The sequence below is a fragment of the Homarus americanus genome, unplaced genomic scaffold, assembly GCF_018991925.1.
Source record: "Homarus americanus isolate GMGI-L3 unplaced genomic scaffold, GMGI_Hamer_2.0 scaffold6865, whole genome shotgun sequence".
Lineage (NCBI taxonomy): Eukaryota > Metazoa > Arthropoda > Malacostraca > Decapoda > Nephropidae > Homarus > Homarus americanus.
The window spans coordinates 79499-96588 of NW_024719829.1; the positions used below are offsets into that span (position 1 = coordinate 79499).

A 17090-nucleotide genomic window follows, 5' to 3' on the forward strand; every position below is an offset into this window, starting at 1 on the left:
ATTCAGTGATTAATTAATGAAACCAGACAACCGTTATTAGAATTTTGACGTTTTGGTATTTCCGTTGTGATAGCTTAGGTTGGGTTATGGTTTGGTTGGTTAAGTTAGATTAGATTAGGTTAGGTTAGCGTGGAATTAAATTAGGTTAACGTCGATTAAGTTGATTAGCTTATTAGATTAAGTTAGGTTAACGTAGATTAAGTTAGGTTAACGTCGATTAAGTTAGGTTAACGTAGATTAAGTTATTACAATATTTAATCACCTGAAATAACCTAACCTAACCAAACCTCAGTCGATCCGTTAAACAAATTCTTCGGAAATGATTGAGCCGCGTCCCTTATAACGAGGCTAAACAACCCCAATACACCGAACATTTTGTGTTTTTTTTCTAAGCGTCGGCAGTATTTCCTGCCAGCGGAACGTGAGGTTAGGTTAGGGTTGGTTAGGGTTGGTTAGAGTTAGGTTAGGGTTGGTTAGTCATCGGATATTAATTGGGGTGTCTAATCTTCAGGTGCAAATACAACCCCACAAGACCTGCACAACCCACAAGACCTGCACAACAGACCTAGACTAACCTCACAACATTAAGGAAATAACATCACAAATTATTTTTCAAAATTTTATTATCCTCAAAAATTTATAAAATTAATAATAAAGAAATATTTTTCACAATTATCGATTTTTTTGTCCAAATAAAATGTGAAAAAAATTATTAATACCAATAAATCATCATACAAAGTGTCTTATAGATTAACACAACACAATGCAACGTTATATTATTAATACTTTAGTTAATATAAATTTTTTTCATATGTAGAATTTTTAAAACAATTAATTCTCCATCAAAACTCAAACAATATTCTGGAATAAATTACTAATAAATTAATATCTTTCTCAAATACATGTAAATAAAGTCATGTATATTTAATTTAGCATCGATAATTATTTAACACGGAGAAATTACTGAGAGGTCAAAGGTTAAATCATGTGGGAGTGTCATTTTTGCCCCCACACCTCTTCACATTACGTCACCTGAAGATTAAACACTACCCTTATTTTTGTTTGGAGTTAGGTTAGGTCAGGTCAGGTCAGGTCAGGTCAGGTCAGGTCAGTATAGGTGAAATACACTCCTAATCTCCAGGTGACCCCAATACAAATGACTATCAAAACACATCATTGCCTCTGCTGCTGTGCCTCTCTTCTCGCAGCGTCTTGGAGCAGCTGCGTGTCCACCTCGTCCACGGGCAGCTGCACATACCGGACAACTGACCCACGAATGAAGCAATTTTTTACAGACAGCTGAAAAAATAAATATATATTAGTTTATTGCCAATGCACACACACACACATATACAGACACACAGACAGACAGACACACACACATACATACATACATACATACAGTCTGCCAAACTCCTGGGTGTTATCATAGACCACAAACTGGACTGGAAGGCCCATGTAAATAACACAGTCAAGGCAGCCTCGTACCGTCTCTACGACGACTCGGGTCACTTGGGACACCCACGCCAGAGCTGAGGACCATCTACAACGCCTTTATTCTCCCCAAACTAACGTATGCGTCACCAGCCTGGTCGTCTTCTCTCAACTCCACCCAACAACGTCAGCTAGAGAAGGTACAGAAAAGGGCCTGCAGAATCATGCCATCCCTCAGTGACCTCCACCACCAAACACTAGCAAGGTTTGGCCGGGGACTACTGCACCATCCTCGCCACCTGCAGTCCCCCACCCACCTCGCGCAGTCCACCACTACAACATAATTCAGCCCATAAGAGCCCGCACTGATAGATATAAGCAGTGGCGTAGCTAGAGTGTGTGCCGCCGGGTGCCCTTGAGTTTGCCGCCCCCCCCCCCGTCCCCTACAAAAAATACATATTGCACAGTGACTCACTCTTTTATATATATATATATATATATATATATATATATATATATATATATATATATATATATATATATATATATATATATATATATATATATATATATATATATATATATATATATATATATATATTAAATAGTTTGTGTACCATTATAATATTACTGTACTTTCACATACTCAAATATAGTATGCTTTAAATACACCCCAAACATACTTAAACTTTATAAGTAACAGTTAAACAAAAGCAAAAACGACATATAGGATAGGGAAAAAAGTAAAAAAGTGTAAAAAATTAGGACCATCTTTATTTCTGAAATGAAAACTACAACTTTCTACAAAGTAACTTTTCTTGTTTTTTTTGTTGGCAAATTCTTCAATGACATTGTCAAAAACTATTTCATCTGTCAATTGTCGCTCTATAGACAGTATGGCAAGATTTCTCAACCGCAAGGTGCTCATAGTAGATCTTAAGTAATTCTTGATCAGTTTTAGTTTCGAAAAACTCCTCTCACAGGTAGCAACACTAACAACAATTGTGAGGAAAATCCTCAGCATTATTACTATATTTGGAACCGAGTTCCTAAGGTTATACTTTTGAATAAACTGCAAAAGTTCAAGGGGGCCTTCTTTCCACGTCTGTATTCTGTCTTTAATAGTTATAGCAGCAACAGCAACAAAATGCTGAAGTCTTTTTCTCTCAACGAGGAACTCCTCTTTATCAATGTCGTCGTGATCGTGATCTATTTGACACTCATATTTATCATCCAAAAGATTCAATGGGGTAAGGAAGGCATATTTCTCAGCAAGTTCATGAAGCTGTTGAAATCTCAAAGTTATTTCTTGGATCACTCTGTCCAGCGAAGAAAACATTTCTCTCCTCAATTCAATGTCGTATGGCAATTCAGCATCTCGTGATCCTTCACCAAACATCTGTTTCTTCTTTTTGGGTCGACGCTGACGCTCCATGACTATCCCCAGATCATTGCAAATTTCTTTGGCATAGTTAACTCCATTACTCACTAGCTTGTCCCTGTTTTCAACTAGAAATGTTTCTAATGCCCTGAGTTTTATATCACATTGTTGTATGTTGAAGCCCTTGGTTTGGAGGTAAGTCTGTGTGTCGTAAATTTCTAGAAGGACGGGTCCCCACAGGCCAAGAAGGAAAATGATTGCAACGCACCAAGTAGAACACCAGCATCTGCCCTGGTAGCTGTATTTTCTTCTTCACCAGTTAACTTTTCTAGGGCAGTTTAAGATTTTTGAGAAATGTTTCTTTACAACACTTACAGCTTCTCCCCTCGCACTCCACCGAGTTTCTATTATGCGCTTGACACTTTGACCAGTGACTGAAGTTAGAACATCCCAGCGATGGGTTGATGAAGACAAAAATACAAACTAACGTTCCACACATCCAAAAAAGGTAACAGAATTCACAGCAACAGAAGCTGCATGAACACCCGCCAAATTCAGCGAGTGATTTGTACAAGCGACAAATTCTGCTTTTTTATTAATTTCCTTGATACGTTTCTGAACACCAGTATGAACACCAGCCATCACCGCAGCATTATCATATGCTTGCCCTCTACAATTTTGAATATCAATTCCGTCTTTCTCTAATTTTTCCAAAATCATCATTGAAATATTCTCGGCGGTTTTACCTTCTGTTTCAATGAAATCGACAAATGATTCCACAACCTTCACCTTATCTCCATCGATCATAACATAGCGTAAAACTTGGCTCGTTTGATCCTTATGTGAAATATCAGGAGTGCTGTCGAATATCATGGAAAAGTACTTTGCTTCTTTTACTTGCTTGATGACTTTGCTTCTTACGTTTTCTCCCAAAATTTCTATAAACTCGTTCTGAATAGTATGAGACAGACGTGGGTCAGGTGTGAGGTCAAACACGACGAGGATTAACTTGCCGCCGATACAAAGGGATGGATTAACGTCTCCAGTAGCTGCAGATATGGGTGATGAGCAGACCCAAAAGTGCCGCCCCCCCCCTAGCTACGCTAATGGATATAAGAACAGCACCATCCCATCTATTGCTAAAACAACTCCTGTACTGTGCACCCCTGTAAATGTATTCAATGCATATCATTATGTCTAAATCAAATGTAAGTCTGTATATTTTATGCCACCGGCTGCAACTCTATTAATAAACCGTTTATTATTATTATTATTATTATTATTACACACAGACAGACAGACAGACAGACATGGAAGCTGGATTAGTTAATATATCGGTAATTATATATATTAGACAGACAGACAAGATTATATCGGTGAGTGAAATATCGGTAAAAATTGATATCGGTTGACATGCAAAAGAACTTACCATATTTGGGTATTTCTTGGTATCGGTAAGTGGTATCGGCAAACAGAGACACACCAATATTACCTACAATATATGCCTATAAATCAGTATCGGTAAGTGGTATCGGCAAACAGAGAGACACCAATATCACCTACAATATATGCCTATAAATCAGTATCGGTAAGTGATATCGGCAAAGAGACCCACCAATATTACCTACAATATATGCCTATAAATCAGTATCGGTAAGTGGTATCGGCAAACAGAGAGACACCAATATCACCTACAATATATGCCTATAAATCAGTATCGGTAAGTGATATCGGCAAAGAGACCCACCAATATTACCTACAATATATGCCTATAAATCAGTATCGGTAAGTGGTATCGGCAGAGACACAGCATCAATACTTACCATATGTGGGTATTTTTCGGTATCGGTAACGTTGATATCGGTTAGCTTGATGTTGAGGTATTGATCAACAGAATGAAGAGTTCCGCAGATACTGAAATTTATGAAGAATTATTAGAGGAAATTCTGAACAAATTGAGTAACCCAACTTAACCTAACCTAACCTAACTTAACCTAATCAACCATCTTAAATTATAATAATAATAATACGTAGTCGTTTATTTTGCCTTGTTAAAACACCTTAAATACATCGTTTTATCACATGTGTGCTTTGACGTTTTACTTAAAAAATACGATGCGTTTTATTTTGCTTAGTGGGGGAAAACTAAAGCCACATGGTGTATGGTAGTTTAGTAATAATTGGTAGTTAAATATCATGAAGGGTCCTTTACAAAATACAGTATATTACATTTGGCACGGAAGATTTTATTTTTGTTATCGACTTTATTGTTTCTGTGTGAAAATAGCCCCTAAAAGACTGGCTAGTGTCGGTGCTAGTGATGCTAGTGGGGTGAAATGTAAAAGGCACAAGTCAGTGATGAACCTGACAAAGAAAGTTGTATTATTAGACAAGATATAAGAGGTGACCAGTGTTGCCATGGCCATTTCTTGGAACCTAACCTAACCCCAGCAAATGACAAGGTTTACAGTAGAGCATTCCCGTTAAATTCGCATGGTTCAGGGTCGCAAAATTGCCGCAAATAGCCAAAGTTTACTATACCACGTCTTCAATAATATGAGAATTCACTCGTTTCTCATCCATTAATTTAATAAACTACGATGTCTTAAACATTGTCAGGCCTGGAGGAGGTTAGCATTAAGCAGTGATTTTTACGAACTATAACCAATCGTACGTCAACAACCAAAATACCAAACCGCGGTGAAATTTACACACCCACGGGACACTCGCCAACCTTTAAATACGACGGAATTGCAGCCAAAACCGAGATTTTCTCCTTTACGGCTGATAAGCAAAAACATTGAGGTTAATTTTTGCTGGTGGTTAAAATTATGGGAGTTAATTTCGCCATATACAGATTAACACTGCAGGTTAAATGTTAAATCTGGGTTAAATATGTGTTTGAGATGTGACAGGATTCATTGACGTGATATATCCTGAATGTGTGGCAAAATTACTGTGGTTGATCCTGACTTAATCTGACCTTTCCTGACTTAATCTGACTTTTCTTTACTTAATCTGACTTTTCTTAACATAATCTGACTTAATATAAATTTTCTTAACTTAATCTGACTTAATATAACTATTTTAACTTAATCTGACTTTTCTTAACTTAATCTGACTTAATCTGACTTTTCTTAACTTAATCTGACTTTTCTTAACTTAATCTGACTTAATCTGACTTTTCTTAACTTTCCTTAACTAATCTGGATTCTTCTAACTTAACTAACCTTTCTTAACTTAATCTGGATCTTTCTTATCCCACCCAACATAACTTCTAACAGACCTTAACGTAACTTTTCAGATATAAGCTTAAGGGTCAACAGGTAAACTAAGCTGGGGTGACTAATCAACAGGTAAAATAAGCTGGGGTGGCTAATCAACAGGTAAACCAAGCTGGGGTGACTAATCAACAGGCTAAATAAGCTGGGGTGCCTAATCAACAGGTAAACTAAGCTGGGGTGACTAATAGTGATTGGAACTAACCTCAAATCATTCTTCAGCTCTACCACCACGTCCTTACCAATGAGGGACTTGAAGAATGAATAAAATAACTGTGAAAAGAAGAAAAAATAATTAAATAAAGAATAAAATAAATAAGATAAAAAAAAATTAATTAAGCTTTATTGAGACAGACTGAGAGCTATGGGGGTCTGGTCCACTAGTGGTATTTTATTAATTATATATATCACAGCTATAATTCATGTATAATATTAAAGTTATAGGATAGATAGATAAGTTAATGGTAATAGATGTAATTAATATAGTCACCATTGTTAATAATTGATGGAAATATTTTGGTGATTTAGACCCGTGGTGGCGTCTATGGTGGTTGGGTTGATGTTATAACTCTCACCACGAACATTATCTAAAACAGTAATTAACTATATAATCAGTTTTTTTATAATTATCAATATTAATTTAATACTAAAATATTCAATTATAATTAATATATGATATTTTTTGTTTAGTTATTTAATATTAGTTAAATAAAATCCAAATATGTAATATAAAGTACGCTCGTAGTTGCTGTTCGTGGTAGTTTTATAACATCAAACACAATGGCTCGGTTTGTTGTTGTCTAAAATAATTTGAAATTATGATAAATATTTACATTAATATCTAAATTTATGGATATATATTTATCTAATTATATCTAAAACTATTGAGATATTTAGTTAGATAAATAGATAGATAGTTAGTCAATATATCACAAAAAATGAGTAGACAGTAACCTAGACATTAACTAATATATCTAAGCACTTATATATTTATCTGTATATTATCTATTAATCTATTTATTAATTAATTATCTAAAATATTTATCTGTATATTATCTATTAATCCATTTATCAATAAATTATCTAAAATATTAATCTATTTCTATAATATATTTAGGTTCGTTATCATTGTCAACAAGATAAACCTCATAAACCACAAAAACAAGATTAATAAATAAATTAACTAAAATAGCCATAATTAACGTCTAAATTAATATTATATAGACTTCACATACTAATAATAAACCATTAATTACATTATATAATAGTCATTTAACTTTTAATAAACCAAAAATACGATAAACTGTAAAAAACATCAATATACCAAAGAATCCAATTTACACTAAATATAACCATAATATAGAGTTTTAATATACAAAATTAATATAAAAACATAGATAATTATATAATAAATCAATATAAACCTTAAAAACATCAAAAATAACGTTAAAATAAGAAAAATAAGGAATATTTAGAGGGAATAAGTTTGTTTTCGCTATTCAGTAAGACAAGATGGAGAGGGAGGAGGAGTCCATCTGATCCCCCGTCTATTTTAACCCAATTATTCCACCTTAACGAGACACTAACGAGGTATGCCGGTGGTTAACTACTTAATAACACCTTAATGAGCTGTAGTAGTTAGGTTATTGTTAATGTTTACTTGTGATAAGGTGAAAGATAAGGGAGCGGTCAGGGATGCTGGCGTCTGTCTGTCTGTCTGTCTGTCTATCTATCTATCTGTCTGTCTGTCTGTCTGTCTGTCTGTCTATATATCTATCTGTCTATATATCTATCTGTCTGTCTATATATCTATCTGTCTATCTATCTATCAAAACATTCAGGTCAAGTTAGGTTAAGGTAGGTCAGGTTAGGGTTAAGTTAGGTTAGGGTTAGATTAAGTTAGGGTTAGATTAAGTCAGGTTAGGGTTAGATTAAGTCAGGGTTAGGGTTAGGTTAGGGTTAAGTCAGGTTAGAGCAGGTTAAGCCAGGTTAAAGCAGCGAAGCAGCTAAGCTTGAAGAAGGGCTTAGTTAGGTTGAAGAAAGGTTAATAGATTAGGTTAGGGTTAAGTCAGGTTAGGGTTAGATTAAGTCAGGGTTAGGGTTAGATTAAGTTAGGTTAGATTAAGTCAGGTTAGGGTTAGGTTAGGGTTAAGTCAGGTTAGGGTTAGGTTGTTTTCGGTTAGTTAGGTTAGGTTATTTCTTCCTACTCAGATCAATAAACTAACATGTTAATTTCCTTCCCCAGACGTTAACTCACCACCATGACTCTGGTGATTGGAACTGAGGTGATTAATGACGCGTCGGGTTGTTAGTTGAGTCAGTACAAGCGGTGATCATACAGCACCGTGCGCTAGTATCAGCTAGTGACTGGTAGCAGTGACTGTATGCTAGAAACTGTATGCTAGTGACTGTGTGCTAGTAACTGTATGCTAGTAACTGTATGCTAGTAACTGTATGCTAGTAACTGTATGCTAGAAACTGTATGCTAGAAACTGTATGCTAGTGACTGTATGCTAGAAACTGTATGCTAGTGACTGTGTGCTAGTAACTGTATGCTAGTAACTGTATGCTAGTAACTGTATGCTATTAACTGTATGCTAGTGACTGTATGCTAGTAACTGTATGCTAGTGACTGTATGTCTTTGTTCTGTTAATATAAGCTAAAATTGTGTTTATTTTATGTTACTAAATACATCTGTGTTTGTTGTAGAGTGTGGAGAACCTGGACTACCTCGTTAGCTGTGTTAACGGCCTAGAACGGGAAGATGTTATTTACCTCGAGGAATATTTAGTGTGTGACGACAGCCTGGGGTCACAGTCACCCGGCTACTGGGCGTCGCTGAGAGAGGAGAGACATCCGCCGGGTGATGGGGCATGTGGTGTGGTGGATGAGAGTGGATTCGAGGAGGTTATAGATGGTGGTGGTTCAGCTGCTGTTTCTGAAAGGTTAGTGGTGGTGTGGTGTGTGGTGGTGTGGTGGTGTGGTGTGGGTGATGTGGATGGTGTGGTTATTATTATTGTTATTGTTATTATTATTATTGTTATTATTATTGTTGTTGTTGTTGTTGTCACATTACAGGAGGGGCGGTGACAGTGGTGAGGTCATCGTGAGGTCACCGCCAGCCGTCAGGTCAACACGTGGGGTCACCAAGCCAAAATTTGTCTCCTACGAAGTCTTTCCTACGACTAAAACCAAAGGTGCGTAAGGTCGGGAAAAAAGTGTGTATGGTCGGGAAAAAAGTGTGTATGGTCGGGGAAAAAGTGTGTAAGGTCGGGGAAAAAAGTGTGTAAGGTCGGGAAAAAAGTGTGTATGGTCGGGAAGAAAGTGTGTATGGTCGGGAAGAAAGTGTGTAAGGGTCTCCAGTTATGGCTTATTTTAATCCTGAATTTAATAACTAAAAATATTAACTTTCAAATTACAAGTTGAGTAAAAAGCTTGAAATAAAGTTTGAAAGAAAGCTTGAAAGAAAGTTTTACGTCATTTACAAATTTTCTTATTAAACATCGGACCAAAATAATTAACTTAAGGCCCAAAAAAATAAATAACACCTCTACCAGACATGACCTCCAGCGACCTGTAATAACCTCCAAGTGACCTCCAACGACCTCTTAATAACCACTAGTGACCTCCAGCGACCTGTAATAACCTCCAAGTGACCTTCAGTGACCTGTAATAACCTCCAAGTGACCTTCAGTGACCTCTAATAACCTCCAAGTGACCTCTTAATAACCACTAGTGACCCCCATTACGCCTATTACAGAGAAGCCGTTCATGTGTGAGCTGTGCGGGCTGCGATTGGCCACGAGAGAGAGCCGTAGACGTCACATACTCTCCAAACACATCAAGGAACGCACCAATGTGTGTGGGGTGTGTGGCAAGGCCTTCATTTTTAAATTGTGAGTGTGTTAGTTTGTGTTCTATACAGTCAGGTATATTTAACTGGACCCTATACAGTCAGGTCTATATTTAAGTGGACCCTATACAGTCAGGTCTATATTTAACAGGACCCTATACAGTCAGGTCTATATTTAACAGGACCCTATACAGTCAGGTCTATATTTAACAGGACCCTATACAGTCAGGTCTATATTTAACAGGACCCTATACAGTCAGGTCTATATTTAACAGGACCCTATACAGTCAGGTCTATATTTAACAGGACCCTATACGGTAGAACGCCGCTATAACACGAGATACCTCCTCCCAAGAACGTCGCTTTAAACCGATTCCTCACTTCATCAAAGACTCGCTTCAGTGGAATAATTTAGTTTGGTACTTGATATAAAAAAAAAAAAACTATATTAACTTTAATTAACTGATAAATATGGGAAAAATATATGTTTTTATGATATATATATATACAGAAAATATTACCTGTAGTGAAGATAAAAGCTGGAGGGTACTGTTACTGTGTGGTACTGTTGTGGTACTGTTGTGGTACTATCTTGGTACTGTCTGTTGCCTCGTGTCACTGGGCCTACATCTCCCCCGACCGAGTCTAGATGAACCTCAGACCATCACAGAGGATAAACAAATACTCGTAAATCGACACGGCTAAAATTACGGGACGCGGAATGGTCTGTTTACTAGCGATCAGCTGATGTGAGAGGGTGGTCTCATTGGTACCACACACCGCCCACCTCTCTTATGCCCCACTCCATCACCACTCACTTCCCTCTCAATTTCGTTTTTCATCTTTTTATGCTGTAAAAAATAGGTCTTTCCCCACCTGTAGTTAGGCAAGTCGTCCGTTCACTAGAGCATCCGGGTGAAAACTGAGGGTGCGGGAGGGTGCGGGAGGGTACGTGAGGGTGCGTGAGGGTACGGGAGGGTGTGCGAGGGTGTGCGAGGGTGCGGGAGGGTACGGGAAGGTGCGTGAGGGTGCCAGGAAGTCGTATAGCATGCCCAGAGAGGTGTCTGGCGGTAAACATGAGGCAGGAAACTTAAAATATTGTTTATTTCCACACGATGCCCCAGATTTGACTCGCGTAAAATAGAAATGATTCTTTTTAAATCAATACGGCGACCTCATTTGTGGGTGTCGGTTTAAATCGGTAATTTTAAACCGATTCGCGTTAAATCGGCGTTCTTCTACATAACAAACTCCAGATTTACCGGAATCCTATATCACAAACTCTCAATATAAAGGAAGGAATTTTTTGGGGCTATTTTTCGCTCGATTTAGTGAACTAAGTCGCTAAATTGAGCGGAAATAACGGAAATTCGATTTAGCAGGAATTGGAATTTAACGGAAAGGGTCGGCTTGAAAAGTCCATTAAATCGAGAAAATGCTGTAAATAGAGATGAAAGTCCATTATATCGAGGGTCCATTAGTTGTAAAACCTCTATTTAATGAACTATATAGAGATGAAAGTCCATTATATCAAGGGCCCATTAGAATGCATATGCTCAGTGCAAAATATGTCAAGGAAAGCTTCTGATAAAGGCTTTTTCTGGGAGCAACCACTAAGACAGCTTGGATGATTCAAATTCACATGTGAAATAAGCTTTGGTGTCTAATCTTCAAGTAAAATAAGCTTATAGTCAATCTTAAGGTAAAATAAGCTTAGGTGTCTAATGAAATCAAATAAGCTTTGAGGTACCTAACCAATAAAACCAAAAACTTCGTAACCAAATCACCAAACCCTAATAAGCTTACCATACCATATTTCAGCGCTCTCAAGACACACCAAGCTGTACACTCAGACACCCCAAGCTTTATCTGTGTGTGCGGGTCATCGTTTAAGCTGCGGTCATCGTATATGGATCACGTGAGGAGAATACACCGGGCCGCCTCAGAGATGACTTTTATGTGCGAGCTGTGCTTTAAATCTTTTGGGGGTAAGGACTGTTATTATTATTGTCATTATTATCAATCATTATTAGTTATTGTCATTATTATTACTTCTTGTCATTATTATTATTACAGTATTATTATTATTACTGTCAGTGTTATTATTATCGGTCATCAACTCTGTAATGTTTCCGTTAACCACAATTCCTCAAACTCTGAACTCTGGAATATTCCGGGGATGGGGGATATTTTTCCAGGTTTGAGTGTCATCTAGTTACCTGGAAATCTGTCATTCCTGGAAGTGTTCTGGACCAATTGTTCCAGCTAATTGGGATATATTACTGTTGTTGTTGTTGTCATTATTATTGTCAGGTGAAATAAACTGGGGTGTCCTAATCTGCAGGTCATCCAAATACAGTACTGTACTCTCAAATCTCTCTCGTTCTTACATCATCATAACATAATAAGGAGTCTGCAATAGGGCAGTTGGCCCGTGCATGGCAGCTCCTGTCGAGAGTTACTACCACTCTCTATCATCCATGAATCTATTCAGCCTCCTTTTAAAACTTTCCAGCGTTCCAGCACTTACTACAAAGTTGCTAAGCTTGTTCCACCTTGTCCACCAATCTCTATCTAGCCTCCTTTTTAAACTTTCCAGCTGCTCCAGCACTTACTACAAAGTTGCTAAGCTTGTTCCACCTCATTCACCACCCTATATCTAGCCTCCTTTAAAACTTTCCAGCATTCCAGCACTTTGCTTTCGCTAAAGTTGCTAAGTCAAGTTCCACCTGTCCACCAATTCTATTCTAGCCTCCTCTTAAAATCCTTTCCATGCTCCAGCACCACAAAAGTTGCTGTGCTTGTTCCACCTGTCCACCACCCCTATCTAGCCTTAAAGTTGCTGTTGTCCACCTGCCCACCAATTTATCTAGCCTCCTTATGAAACTTTCCAGCGTTCCAGCACTTACTACAAAGTTGGTAAGCTTGTTCTACTCGTCCACCACCCTATTTGTGAACCAGTTCCTTCCTATCTCCCTCCTAAACCTAAACTTATCCAACTTAAATCCATTGCTTTGAGTCCTATCCTGCTCGGATATTATAAGAACTTTATCTATATCCCCTTTATTGATTCCTTTCACCCACTTAAATACTTCTATCATATCTCCCCGCACTCTTCGTCTTTCTAGGGAATGAAAGTTTAGTTTCTTTAACCTATCTTGACACTCTCCTGCAGATCGACACACCCTGCGTATACACCTGACCTCCGTACATAAGCCCAAGACAATACCCTGCACGTTCGACGGCTGCGGAAAACTCTTCTCCACGACTGGCCTCATGACCTCTCACTATAGGTAAAGTCCGAGGTGTCGTGTTTACCCTCTGTGTTTGTTGTTGTTTGTGAGGTGTTTTATTTAGCATCTGTTCGTAAGAAATGCTGACCGGGAAAGACGGATTCTACGTTTTTTTTTTTTTCGTTTGTTTTAATGATCGATATATATATATATATAGTATTATTTATTCTATTCCTGATATATCACCATTTATCACCACAAACTATCACCATTAACCCACCACCACAACCACACTATCACCGTCTCACACCACACTATCACCACCACCACACCACCATAACTCGCCTACCACTACCACCACACCCTCTCACCATCAAATGTAAAAAAAACCTAACCTAATCTCATCCCAACAGGTACCACTTAAAGCATAGGTTCACCTGTGTAGAATGTGGACAAACGTTTAGTACAGAGTCGTATATGTACAAGCATAGAGACACCCACTCAGGTAAGTCTGGGTCATTAATTGGCCTTACCTGTGTGTATGTATGTATGTATGTATGTATGTATGTATGTGTGTCTCATTTGTATACACATTCTCTCACACACTCTATTTACACAGACACATCCCTACAGCCCCTCTCTCTCCCACAGGTATCCGTCCCTACGTGTGTACTGACTGCGGCAAGACGTATCTCAGCACATCTCACCTCAATAAGCACCGCAGGGCAGCACATTCCACCCTGAGGCCGTACCAGTGTTCTTACTGTGGCAAGTGTTACAAGGGCAAAGATCAGCTGACTTACCATGAGAACAGCCATAGGGGTGAGTGTGTGGGGTGTGTCAGGTGGTGTGGATGGGGTGGGTGTGGTGTGGTGTGGGGTGTGTGTGGTGTGGTGTGTGGTGTGGATGGGGTGGTGTCGAGTGGTGGGTGTCATGTTTTGTGTGTCAGATGTGTCAAGTAATGGATGTTTGGAATTTGTTTACATTATGATTTCTTGTTCCACTGTTGTCTAGAGTTTATCACCACCATTAATACCACTATCACCACTACCACTATCACCACCATCACCACTACCAGTCAATATATATGGGTCAATTTCTCTCCTTTCATCATCTTTAATAACAAAATTCATTACGATTTTATTAATTTGTCACGTTGATTTGTCTCTCTGGTTTGTCTACAGGCGAGAAACCATATCAGTGTAGCGTGTGCGGTTATGCCACGGCGTACAGACACACATATTACGTACACAAGAAAAAACACTTGAAACCCTCGCTCGGAGATCAGAACGCCAATCAGGACGACGGGTTGAGCAGCGTCGTGAAAGACCGTAAGCCAATCAGGAAACAGGCGGAGGGAGATGGCGACGCTACCAAGACGTCGACTCTACGTAAGGTTAAAAGTAGAGTTACAGTTTCCACCAATAAGAAGCAGTTAGGTAAAGTCGTTGAATGTCAGGTGGAGTCTGTGCCGACGGTTGTTAGTCAGTGTACGAGCGTTGGAGGGAGTAAGGACGGTAACGAGTCGTCGTTTGCGTCCAGTTCGCTGCCTCTGAGCGTCATCTACGTCGTGTCAGCAGGAGGAGGCGTCAACGGGGTGGTTCAGCAACAGCAGTTAACTCTCCCGGTTAAAGACGGTTCCAACGCCATCTTAATACAGTCTGGTGGTGACGGTCAGGATGTTTCTCTTCCCAGCTGCGTCCAGTCTGGGTCTAACCACCAGACGCTAGTTCACCCCCAGGACGGTACTCACCAGACGCTCGTTCACCCCCAGGACGGTACTCACCAGACGCTCGTTAACCACCAGGACGGTACTCACCAGACGCTCGTTCACCCCCAGGACGGTACTCACCAGACGCTCGTTCACCCCCAGGACGGTACTCACCAGACGCTCGTTAACCACCAGGACGGTACTCACCAGACGCCAATACCCCCAGGACGGTACTTACCAGACGCTCGTTCACCCCAGGACGCAACCACCAGACGCTGCTCACCCCCAGGACGGTACTCACCAGACGCTCGTTCACCCCCAGGACGGTACTCACCAGACACTCGTTAACCACCAGGACGGTACTCACCAGACGCTCGTTCACCCCCAAGACGGTACTCAACAGATGCTCGTTCACCCCCAAGTCGTTAAAACTACCTTCCCAACCAATAACCTACTGGAGAATAATCGTTTAGAATCGTTCAAGCCGTCGGATAAAGACGTCAACGCATCGTCCGAGAAGCAAGAATCGTGTATTTTTCTGTCAAGTACCGGTAAGTGCGCCGTGCCGTCATGTGACAGCCGCGACGACTCTCTCATGCTCTTGAAGGTCAGCGATAACTCCTACGTCGGCATCTGCGGCCATCACGCGTTCACAGAGGGTTCGGGGGACGGCCTCAGACAACTAGGGGCCATCGACGTACAGCCTCTGGCCGCGGTGAACGTACAGACGGAATACGACGTCAAGACCCTACACCTAGTGACCCCGGGGAGTACCGAAGTCTGTCTCCCTACCGACGTCGACCAACGAGGGACGGATAACCAGGAGGCGTTGATTACGACCGCCGAGAACGACACATCCGACGCTCACGCAGTTATCCACCAGACGGACGATATGGTCACCACGATAAATAGCGGCCATGTTGACACCACAAGCTGCCACCACACTACCAGCTGCCACACCGACACCCCCAGCTGCCACACCGACACCCCCAGCTGCCACCACACCACTACCTCTGACACCACCAATCAGGCAGAGAACAGCAAGATGACCCCAGGAGTAGTTTCTTCAGTGGAGGAATTCCCGACCATATTAGAACTAGACGCAGAAGGTGAGAATCTACCTGGCCATATTGTTGATGAGTCGTTCAGTATGGCCCAGTTGGAGGTCCTATGCCCCTTGTGTGATGAACAGTTCTTCTGTATGGCAGATTATGTCACTCACTTGGAGAGTTGCCATAATTGAGGAACTGCCTTACTGTATGATAATTATGTCACCTACCTGGAGTATATCACCATAACTAATGAACCACTTGATCATGTTACCTTACCTCCAGTATTGCCATAACTAAGGATCTCACCTGGGGAAGGAGTCGCCATACAGGTAAGCTGTCAACATGGCGACCTTTTTCCTCAAATAAATGTATATTTAATTTTGGTTTTTTTCCGACATTTTTTTTTCACTGTAATTTTATATCATGGTCAGCAAACTCTTGATTAATTCCTACCTTCCTTCCTTCCTTCCCTCCTTCACCTACCTACCTTCCCTCACCTACCTTCCTTCCCTCCTTCACCTACCTTCCTTCCTTCACTGTGCCCTTATGATTTGGTTCAGGATTATATATAGACAGTTATGACTTAAACCCTTAGTGCTCACCTGAAGATTAACCCCCCCTAGACGGTTTTGAGGAGGTTAATCTACAGGTGAGCACTCGGGGGGGGGGGGGGCTAATCAACAGGTGATCAATGTAGACCTAACTCCATAAATAATATCACCCGTAGCCTCGTTTACACATCTTAACGACTCTCCCAAAACACAAACTGGAACCACCAATCACCACTCGGGTTAAAACTATGAAAATCCTCATTAATTCTTGGTAATTAGGATCATTAAGGTATAATTATTAATGATTTACTTTGAGAAATATCACATTGTGTTTTTTTCTTTCTGGATTATTTGGTAAGTGAAGGAAAAACGTGACTTGGATATTATTTATAAATTCTGGGGGATTATGAAAGTGATATACGCATCTGTTAGCTGGAACAATTGGTCCATAACACTTCCAGGAATGACAGATATCCAGGTAACCAGACGACTTACAAATCTGGCAAAAATATCCCCCCATCCCTGGAATTTTCTGGGTACTGGAAATTTTGTTGAGGTATTTCTGGAAAATGTGGCCCTTGGGAAATTTAAAT

At 39.8% G+C, this 17090-nt stretch overlaps 2 protein-coding genes across 2 annotated transcripts; one reads left to right on the forward strand and one right to left on the reverse strand.

Annotated features, from left to right (window-relative positions):
• Positions 1–665: 665 nt before the first annotated feature.
• LOC121860299 (U6 snRNA-associated Sm-like protein LSm2) lies at positions 666–6674 on the reverse strand. Its single transcript, XM_042357373.1, has 4 exons — positions 6587–6674; positions 6302–6369; positions 4639–4729; positions 666–1299 (listed from the first exon to the last, which is right to left on the reverse strand). Exons 1-4 carry the CDS (start codon positions 6587–6589, stop codon positions 1174–1176), a joined length of 288 nt encoding a protein of 95 aa, XP_042213307.1. The 5' UTR covers positions 6590–6674; the 3' UTR covers positions 666–1173.
• Positions 6675–8785: 2111 nt separating this feature from the next.
• LOC121860304 (oocyte zinc finger protein XlCOF6-like) lies at positions 8786–15242 on the forward strand. The gene is made up of 8 exons (XM_042357377.1): positions 8786–9042; positions 9176–9294; positions 9858–9993; positions 11772–11938; positions 13126–13243; positions 13597–13688; positions 13835–14005; positions 14368–15242. The coding sequence occupies exons 3-8, from the start codon at positions 9869–9871 to the stop codon at positions 15240–15242; spliced, it is 1548 nt and encodes a 515-aa protein (XP_042213311.1). The 5' UTR covers positions 8786–9042; positions 9176–9294; positions 9858–9868.
• The last annotated feature ends 1848 nt before the right edge of the window (positions 15243–17090 follow it).